The sequence below is a fragment of the Impatiens glandulifera genome, unplaced genomic scaffold (assembly GCF_907164915.1).
Source record: "Impatiens glandulifera unplaced genomic scaffold, dImpGla2.1, whole genome shotgun sequence".
In the NCBI taxonomy this organism is placed as follows: domain Eukaryota; kingdom Viridiplantae; phylum Streptophyta; class Magnoliopsida; order Ericales; family Balsaminaceae; genus Impatiens; species Impatiens glandulifera.
Genome location: NW_025919673.1, coordinates 34,449 through 45,527, shown reverse-complemented (window position 1 = coordinate 45,527; position 11,079 = coordinate 34,449). Strand labels below are relative to the sequence as shown.

At 26.9% G+C, this 11,079-nt stretch overlaps 1 protein-coding gene across 1 annotated transcript; it reads right to left on the bottom strand.

Moving 5' to 3' along the window:
• Positions 1-602: 602 nt before the first annotated feature.
• Positions 603-3,657, bottom strand: LOC124918338 (CTL-like protein DDB_G0274487). The gene is made up of 5 exons (XM_047458518.1): positions 3,533-3,657; positions 3,114-3,440; positions 2,140-3,048; positions 1,122-1,355; positions 603-999 (listed from the first exon to the last, which is right to left on the bottom strand). The coding sequence occupies exons 1-5, from the start codon at positions 3,551-3,553 to the stop codon at positions 817-819; spliced, it is 1,674 nt and encodes a 557-aa protein (XP_047314474.1). The 5' UTR covers positions 3,554-3,657; the 3' UTR covers positions 603-816.
• Positions 3,658-11,079: the final 7,422 nt, after the last annotated feature.

The window sequence follows — 11,079 nt, the reverse complement described above, 5'->3', positions numbered from 1 at the left end:
AGATAAGAATCATTGGTATCTTCCAACTTTATTTTATACTATATCTGTCATAATAAGATTAAAAAATTACAGCTATATATCATATCACACTTTATACAAATAATTGAAATAATTCAATCTTCAATTATTCATTCATTGGATTAGGTAACCTATTTTAAACACTTATCTACCAGACTAAATTTCCCCATGTCAAGACAAAGAACCCCTTAAAACTTTAATATATATTAATATAGAAAGAGATGAACTATAACAAATGAACAACTTATTTTGTTCAATAATTTCCTTTTGTGTGAGATGTAAGAAACTAACTCATATATAATCATCTTAAACAAAACTCATGTCATTTAAATTAACATGTCACTTGAACTAACCTAATAAATTTATTTGTTAAAAGCTTTCATGACCATTTAACAAATAAATTAAAATCAAAACCACACCAATACAATAAAAGAAGTAGAAAACTTTTTGAAAACAGTTCACATAATCATTTTTAAAAAATGACCTCCCACTAAAAACGATCTCAAAAAACTTTATTTATGTCCAAATAAAAATTTGAAAGAAAAAAATACACTCTACTCAAAATTAATCAACAAAAACAATAATAGAACCAAGGCCCCCACCAAAATAAATTAAATAATAATGATTGAACTTTGTTAAAGCCGAATATCCTAAAGTATCTCACATGCCTATGGCTAAATACAATAATACATTCATTGCCCCAAATATGCACATTTCTCCTTCCCATCCAAGCTTTTTTTACAATCTTAGTCATATTCATCACCGTCTATGGTCAATATACTAATCCCGGAAGCGATATTAGGTCCTGGTTGAAAATCGACGAGGAACTCTTGGTGTGGGGGCCACCACATCTCGACCAGACTCAATCAATTCAAGGCGATCCGATATAGTTTTATCGAATAGCCTGTTCTCAGGGTTTTCAGCATAGCAGACATAGTAACAGCTAACACAAGCATGGGGCAATGCCATTGCAATCCTAGTCTGATGATAAGAAATTGCAATAAAAAAATTTAAAAAAAGTAGGCCAATTCTTTATACTTTGAGCTACAATGACGAGCTTTCACAAAATCATTTAAAAAAATAAATAGTTGAGATTTAAGTACCATTAGGTAGCCGATGATGAAGGCTAAAAGAGAGATGGTGGCGGTAAAGGGCTGGTAGATGGTTCGAGTCCAGGCTGCAACCACTATGACGCACATCGAGCCACTGCATACTCCGGTTAAGAAGCAAATGGCGCTCGTCATATCTGAATCGACAATTGATTCCATCTTTCCGTTTTGGAAGAGCTCCCAAGTGTCTTGTGATGCTTGCACAAAGCCTTTCCCATATGCTGCTATCTGTGTTTTATAATCCAACTTTTATGCCATAATAGAAATTGCACAAATTGCCATATAAACTCATTTATAACTCTTAATGGTCTTGGTTTTCTTATTTCTTAAAAAAAAAATGAAAATTTCGCTCAAACCATAGTAAACACGAAGACCAATACCGAGTTGTAGTGTTCAAAAGTGAAAAAAATCAATAATTAAACTCAAAAATTATCCTAAAGCCAACGGTGGACTTCGATTTTCCCTTCTAATAATTTCTGGATTTCTCCACTTTGTGTCATTATCATGATATTTGGTAGCGTGGAGATTGTTGCGTATGACTTATGACTTGTGTACACAAATTATATTTAGGGTTTATCTTTTAATGGGTTAGGGTATGGATGCTTTAGTCTTTTGCCCATAATATACCTATAAATAGATATATCTTCCTTGGAAAACACTTTTTGTATTTAGATGTGGACCCTAATGCTTAGCTGAGTTTGGTATGAAAAGTGTGGTTTACCTTCAAATGTTACCATGAAATTTGTACAGTTTATAGATCTCTCAAAAACAAACCCAAGTTACCAACTCCTATTGAACACAATTCTACCCGGATGAGCAATTTTCCAAATAGAAAGACAAATCCTAGGGGACTTAGTAAGTAGAATTGGCTGAACCTAGTTAAATGTTGTCTTCATTTGCATTACTGGTATCTTTTATTGTTAAGATTAGGGTTTATGATTGCTCAATAAGCAGTATTCTCAAGAGATAATGAAGCAAAACTTAAACTGATAAAATTATAAGCTTAGTTTACCTGTACATAAGCCCAGCCATTGCCATATCTGAAGATGGACTGCATAACTCTAAGACAGCAATGTGCACAAGAAAACATGAATTCATCTTCTCCCTCAAGCAAATTGAGACCACGAGCTACAATCCTCAGAGCTTCAATGGAAGGCACAAATAATGAACCAAGAGAAGCACTTCCTAAATTCTTCGAAACAGCTCTTTGGAAACAAAACTTAGTGTTGGATTGTATCCCTCTAAGATAATAAAGAGCAATAACCCTACTAACTGTCATATTAACAACATTCCTCATCACTTCAATAGTCCAAATCAAGCTCAGTAAAAGAGCAATTATGACCAATGGAGGATAGTAGAAATTCAAAGATCCAATCACAGCAAAAATCCACAATGACATCCATAAGAAACCAATTGCAAGCATCCAATAAGTAGGATGATTCAAATCCGGGAATTTTGAAACCGGATCTAGAGATTTAATCAAGATCTTGCAACAAAAACCAATTCTAGGAGTTACCCAACAGGCGTATAGACCCGTACCGATTGAAAAAGCGATGAAGACGATTCCAACTCCGTCCGTTGAGGGTTTTTGGAAGCAGATTAGCAATATTCCAGCAGCTAACGTGATAAAAAATGTGCTCCAGATTATGAAACGGACCATGAAATTCGGCCATGTTCTTATTGCTTTCTGCCATGAAAATGCTAGTAAAATGCTTAGAAGTGATGCTGCTTCTACCTGTGGAAGGAAATACTGTAGTACCCTTTCCTCTTTTCTTTTTGTAGGACCAGCTTGTAAGAAACCCTGAATTCCTTTGAATAGAAGAAAGCATACTAACCCAGCTGAACATATCAAGTGAAGAAGAAACAGAAATAGAGAGAATTTGTTGGTGTATGATCTTGAATTGAGTGTAGTTATTGATTCCTGTTCATAGAAAATAATGATGTAAGTATATTATCCTGTTTTGGAGATCAATCAGATCACATTACCTGAGGGGCAGGAGGGGCGACGACGTCGCGAGTCTGAGCGGCGGCGGAAGTGGTGGCGCGAGGTTGAGATGGGGTGGAATTGGTGGCGCGTGGCTGAGAAGGGGAGAGGGTAGGGACACGTAGGTTGCTATCTATGACAAGACGAAGAGGATTTGTAGCGCTTAATCTTTGCATCCTTGACATATGAACATCACCGGGTGGATTTATCTGTGTTGTTGTTGTTTCTGTCGGATTAACGCCGCCGCCGGCGACTTCACCTCTCTCTATATCTCTCCTTCCGCCGCCGCCGTCAATTTGAGTCTCATCTGCTTCTTCTCTCTCCATAGCCTACCAACCAAACAAAAACAAAAGTACAAAACAAAAAGATTACATACAGTTTCAAATGACATAACTGAGGATCTATAAGAAGATTCTCTGACCGGTGGCTCCGCGACGCCCATTATCGGTGGCGGTGGTGGCCGCGGCAGCCGATGAACGCTCTGAGTTAATGGTATAGAGAGAGACAAGTGAGAGTTTTTGTACACGCGCCAGTGTTAATTGTAAAATGTCAGTTTAAACTGACCAACGGTCCAGACATGTTTTCTTATTACCTGTGAGTGATGTGCACCGTTGCTTACGGTGAAGGTGCGGTAAGTCTCCAAGTTTGACACGATATAGTTCCGTGAGGTACTTTGAAAAAATTGTGCTTATTTGAATCAAATTTTTGAAAAATATATTATTTTAATTAAAATATTATATTTAATAATTACTTTTATAAAATAAATTTAAATAATAAAATATTTTATTTGCTATGTTGTTAGATATTATTTTCTTTAAATTACAAAAATTTGATATATTTGATTACTTGGTATCATGTTTTTTTTCACAAAATTATATAAAATTAAATATATTTGACAAATAAATGGTGTTTTAAACAATTTCGTGTAATTTTTACAATTCACACACTACGAAGTGCTCAAAAATTTTGAAATAGTTAAATTTTAAAAAATAAGATTAAAAATAATTTATATATTGAACTTATATCCTAATAATTAATAATATGAGTTTAACATTTTAACTAATCTAATCTAATAAAGTTTTATATTTTAAAATTAATATAAAATTGATAAACCAGTAACATTACATTTATATAATTTAATTTTTTTTATTAATTATATATATATATATATGCACGCTCTCAAATTAATATCTCATCACGCCATAACGACCTACCCATTCAATTAGAAAACGAGTCAAGTTGTTAATTTACAAGATTATCCGTCCATAAAACAGTCAAATTTTAAAATTAAAATAAAATATAATTTTAAATTTTATTCATCATATAAATATTATTATCACTTTAGATTTGATGCTTTTTTTTATAAATTAATTTTAAATATTATTTTTATATTAGTTTTGTGTTATGAAATATATATCAATAATTAAATTTAGAAAATTAACTCATAATGTTTTTTTTAATAAGTTTTTTTTAGTAAGTAGAAAAATATTTCAAACTCTCTTTTAAAAAAAATAATTATTTTGATATTAATAGTATTGAATTTTTTTAATATAAATATGTTGATTATAATAACATTAGGTACAATTTTATATATTAAGACATATAACTGTATAATATATAAAATTATTTAATATTTGTACACCGTGTGAGTTATATACTAGTTATTATAAATGTATAAAAAATTTTAAAAAATATTATTGTTAAAAAAAATTGTATAAATATATCAATTTTCTCTCCTTCAAAACCTAAACTATATATTTAAATAATATTTAGAATAACATGAAATTAGTATCTAAAATCTAAATATCAAACAAAAATACAAATGCTAAACAAGAAGAATAAATAAAAACTTTGGCTAATTATATATAACTGTAGTGAATAGTTTAAGATTACCTCAAATATTAAAAAGATGAGATAAGATAAGATTATTTGAAATCAAAAAGATTGGATAGAAATAACTAGTTAATTTTGTAGTTTGAGATAAACTTATAATAAATATATACAAGAATATTGATAAGGGTAGACAGATGAATATGGTGATATTAAAATTTTAAATTAAAAATATTAATTATATAATTTGCGGAAAAAAATTATAACAAGGTTACTAAGGACAATTACTATTATTATATTTTAATTAAAAAGAACTAGACACGACCATTATTTTTACTTAAACTTAAAACGCAAGGAATCTTATCATTATTAAGGGTCGTATTACCTTTAAATTAAAAAAGATTAAGATTCTAAAAACATTCTAATCATCAGCCCCATTTTTTTTCGAATTTTGATCAGACCAGTTGAATCACTAGTAGGACATTTTAAAACCTTAGTATTATACTATACAAGTAAGTTAAAATGGTATGAAATATGTATCTAAACTGTCTACGATGTGAAATGGATTCAAAATTATTTTTCATTAAATTTTTAAAAAACAATTAAGGTCAAATTCAAAAATAACTCAAATTATCTCTTTTATTTATTTTTATTGTAAATAATTGCTTATCGTTTGCTTTGTCTATAATCTTCTACCATCTCGGGTAAGGAAGGAGAAAGTAGAGTGAAGAAGAGGAAAACGTCAATCACAATCGACAATGATAACTAAATTTTAGACCATTTTTGTAGTATTGTGTTTGTAAAGTATATTCTTTTCAAGTAATGTGAAGTTTCTTCACACAACGAAGGAGGCCTGTATCGGGGCAATTGAGGAATGCATGGAAGAGAGGAAGTTGAGTAAAAATAGAGTGGAAAATTAACCGGCGCATTTTGGCGGCGAAAAATTATATAAGTTTTTTTTTAGAACGCTGGGTTCCCTTCTACTTCGGAGTGTGACTAATTTTCACGAGTTAACTCCACCAATTTAACCATACAAGCAAAATTTGTCGTCTAACGGGTTCAAACCCAAGACCTCCGAAGGGGAGGAGACTTGAGGTATCCACCTCCTTTAAGTTATGTGGTGCTAAAAAGTAACCATGTCCCCTAGGTTCGAAATAACCTTTTGAACAGAATTTTTGGACTAGATTTTTGGACAAATCGTTGATAAGACCAGATTTGGCTGATTCGAAAGATACAATATTAAAGTTAGAATTCATAATGGTTAAATAACCGTTTTACGGATATATATTAATAAGTTCAAGACAATAATGTATTAAGAGCTTAAATATCACTTTATAGTTGGTTTAATATTTGGTTATTTTAGTTTTTCAAAATAATCTTATATCTTATTATTAATCTCTTTATCAATTAAATTATTTAAATAATAATAAAAATATCAAATTATTTTTATTTTATTTTAAACAATATTTTAAATTAATTTAACTCAAATATTCTTCAAAAATTTACTTTCTCAATCATACAAAATTTTCATTTTGAATTCTTTAAAGAATAATCCAAGATCTATTCATTTATTCATGTAGGTCAAACTTTTAGGGGTCAATTGGTTTGACATAATAAACTTAAGAGTATAATTATTTATTTCAAATTTATTTGTTATTTTTAGTAGTTTAATATTTTCTTTTTAATTTTTTATGTTATTTGAGGTATCATGTGTTCCTAATAATTTAAAATAGATAAAAATAAGTACTTAAAGTTGGTCTCATTTACATCACGTGGCCGAAGGAAACAGAAAAAAAAAAAATGTCTAGAATCAAAAGTTAGGTGGCATAAAGGCCTTTCTACTGAGATTGCCACACTAATATAATTACAATAATAATAAAAATGAGTTGGCTAAAATAGTACAATCTAGTTTCCTTATTAATTTAATATGAAATTTATATATTTTTTAATTTAGAGAGGAAGGAGCTTGGATTTGAGTTTAATTAAAAAATGTCAATTGGATTTCAATTTAATTAATAACTTTAAGTATTGAAAAAATATATATTAGAGATTATTAGTTAAAAAAAAAAAAAGTAAGTGTATAAATATATAATATATTTTTTAAAAATAGTATTTAATTAATGTGATTATAATGAAATATATGGTTAGATGACTCAGTTATTTAAAATTAAATTCAAATAACTAAACCAGAAGGCTTTTGTTTTTTTCTTTATAAATTTAATTATTTTGCTTGGAAGAATCTTTAAATGTGTCCAACATAAATTTTGTATGTATTTTTAAATTTTTTTTTTGTATGTTTATACTTTTGAGTTAACCTTATTTATATTTTGTATGTATTTCAAGAAGAAAGTTATTATTTTAATTATTAATTAAGTTATTGAGAATTTACAAAAATAAAAAAATTTAATTAGAGATCTTAAGTTAATATTAATACTCATATTAACTTATTAAATAAAATAAAAATTAAGAAGTAATTTTGTTTTTTTAATTAAAGAGAAATAACATGACATCTCACGTCATTATATTTAAAATATTCTCCGTTAGAATCGAATTCGTGACATTTTGGTTTCTTAAACAGACTCTTACCATTTAACTAAGTTGGTGAATTAAAAAATATTTTTTTATTAATTAAAATTAAGAAATTATAAAAGTTGTATGGTTTGTAATGAAATATATATATATATATATATATATATATATATAATTTTAATTATTTATTAGAGTAAACACAAGTTAAAAAGATAAAAAAAAAAATTAGAAGAAATATATATATATAATTGTTACATACTAATATAGTAAAAGTGACTGCTCTTCATATTAATATGAGTTTGGTTTGATATTGAATTATTTATATTATGTAAAACATATAATATTTTATTTATTTTTAAAATGGTTACTAGATGACTTTGAACGTGCTTCTATCAAATTATATATATTTTAATTCATGATGTAAATAAAAAAAAATATTTAATGACACATAAAATTGTCATAAATAGCACATTAATGATCAAACAAGTTCTTAGTTGGTGGGGTATGCGCATTAAATAATGTTCCTTTCTGATTTAATCTGACTAGGATCCAACTCATACAAAATTATCCTCTACTTCGCATCCCCACCATGAGAATGAAAATAATATTGTTAGATGTAAAATTAAATTATGCAGATAAAATGATAAAAAATAAAGTAAAAGTATTTTTATATTTAAAATAATATAAATGTAAAAAAATAATTGGGTTGAAGAAATATCTACTTACAAAATACAAGGACTAAAAAACAATAAGGGTTGGAATATCTAGATACAAACAATCATTATAAAGGACCTATCTTTATCATCTTTACCACAGATAACAACAACAAAGGCAAATAATCACAAGTTAACCTTAAAAGTTCACTTGAAAATCACTTAAATTGTATTAATATTTTTTAAATATATATATATATATATTTTAATTAATAAATTAATTAATTTAATTAATAAAAAATTAGTGAATTTTTTTTTTTTTTTTGATATTCTTACCTGAAAAATAATTTTATTTTGATTTTGTTTTTTTACCAAGAATTAACATATCATAATTTATTTATTTTTAATTATTTAATTTATTAAATAAAATATTAAAATATATTTAATTTACTTCACTCTTATAAAATTAATTAAAATATTTTTTTAAATAATAAAACTTTAAAATAAGTCAGCATAAAGAAAAAGCTCTAAATGTAAAAAATAAATAAAAAGGTTTTTTTAGAAGAAGAACATGTCAATTATAAGTTTGAAAAGTGAGTTAATTTTCTAACATTAATTGATAAAAGCAATTGAAACTAAACTTTTTCAAGAGGTGCCATTTTTTTATATTAAAAACAATCCAAATTTCTTGATAGGATGGTAATGAATCTGGTCTAAAGCTTGTTTGAAAAAAAAAATTATGGATTTTTTTGAAAAAATATTATTTTATATTTAAATATAAATTTAATAAAAGTAAATTAAATATATTTTAATTAATAAATTATTTAATTAAATAATTTGATACTTAATGTTAGAACCACCCTTGAAATTAGAAAATTAATTATGCTTACCACCCCTCCCAATGTGAAATTAATTCAAAAGAAAAATTAGTCAAAGTTAGGTTTTCTTTTGAGTCTTCATATTTACTTTTCTATCTTGTACTTTTTTTTGGGGTTTTTTTTTTCACATCTGAATAAATAAATATTTACTCAATTTTTTTTGGAGCATTTTATAGGTTACTCAAAATATAATTATAAAAACTAGAATTGAACCTAGCTTTGCACATACATGCCAAGGGCCCAACCCTAGGATGAGATCATCCCACCCTCCCCACCCTATTTTAGATTTTGTTTTTTAAATTAAACACATACAAAATTTAATAAGACCTAATTTTTTTAAACTAGATAGTTAACCAATTAGAAATACTCATTTTTAACACTATAATATTATATCTCTCAATTTTAAAAAAATTATACATTGAGAAAAACTTAAAAATTAAAGTAACTTGCTATAACCAACCATTATTAGAACCACTCAGAGCTGGACATAATGAACAAAAAGATGACACAAAAGCAAAACATAGTACATGTATTTCTCAAAACATACATAATATTCTAAATGTTGAAAAAAAAGTTAAATTATGGATAAATAAATAGTACTAAATAGTAATTAATAGAATAATATACTTAATAAGCCAAAACATATCAATTTACAATTAAAAGATGGTCTTACAACTACATAACCAATATAATTAGATGACTCCAACTCCAAACTAGAAGAACTTTTAATAACAAACTAATGTTACTTAAATCAATATTTGATAACATAATACCAACACTAAGTAATTCATTTTTTTTTTTGTTATTAACATCATTTCACACTGTCATAACTTTTGTAATAATTTGGATGTATTTAGTAATAACTAAAAGATAGACCCCAAAATCCTATGCACAAATATATAAATATCCTAATAAATGATTAATCTAATAAAAAGTAACAAAATGTAAATAATGAGTTGAAAATTGAATTTAAATGAAGCAGATTTTGACTATATTCTACAATATTTCATTCTATATTCACTCTTAAATTAGAACTCATGAAAACAAATCAAATACCCTAACCTAAAACATCATATCCAACTTATTGAAGGTGAATGTTATTTCCTTATAAAAAAATGAAAGGTGACCATAAATTAAATGATAAACTATTAAAAAAATAGAACTAATTATTCATTTGAACTAAAATAGTATTCATCAATTGAATCATAATGTTTGTAGTTTTATTGCATTCTGATTTTAAGCATATTGTAATGTTTATAACTCATGGTATATTAAATTTTGGATTTTAAATCTTGTTATAACTCAATTTTTCTTATCATTTATCCTCTCCAAATATATATGGTATTAATTTCATGATTTTTCTGTAAATCAATTGTACATTGTTGTTTTTAAAATATAAACATCTTTTAATGTTATTTAGAAAATAATTATACAAATGAGATAACACATTCAAATTATTATTATTAATATTATCAAAATCAGTGTTTATTCTTTTAAAAAATTTAGCAAACCCCATAACTACTGTAGCTCCATAGTGAATTAAAATTAAATTAACTTCTTATTAAAATGAAATAAAAATAATGATAATATCAATAAGTAATGAATTATTTCCAATTTTAGTATAATCCTCCTTTTTCTCCATTAAACCATATTTAACTCTTTCACCAATAGATTCTAAATTTGTAGAATTGACCATCCATTTACCCCCGTAAAAAGACAAACTTACTTTAGACATTGCAGTAAAATTAGAGGAGGAAAATTTAGTATCAAATTTAGACCAAAACTCATGTCTTTTGTTTGATCTAATTCATGATTTTCTTCTCCTCTTTCTCATTTCCTCATCTGAAGAAACAATGTCATTCACAGGCACTCTAGACAAATGCAAGGCTTGCGATAAGACTGTTTATTTCGTTGATCTCTTATCGGCCGATGGAGTTACTTATCACAAATCTTGCTTCAAATGCAGCCATTGCAAAGGAACTCTAGTCGTAAGCAAGAACTCGCCTCTTCATTTTGTTTGCTTAGATGTTTTCGTTTTGAATAAAATAATTTCTTATGGTCTTATTTTTTACAAGATG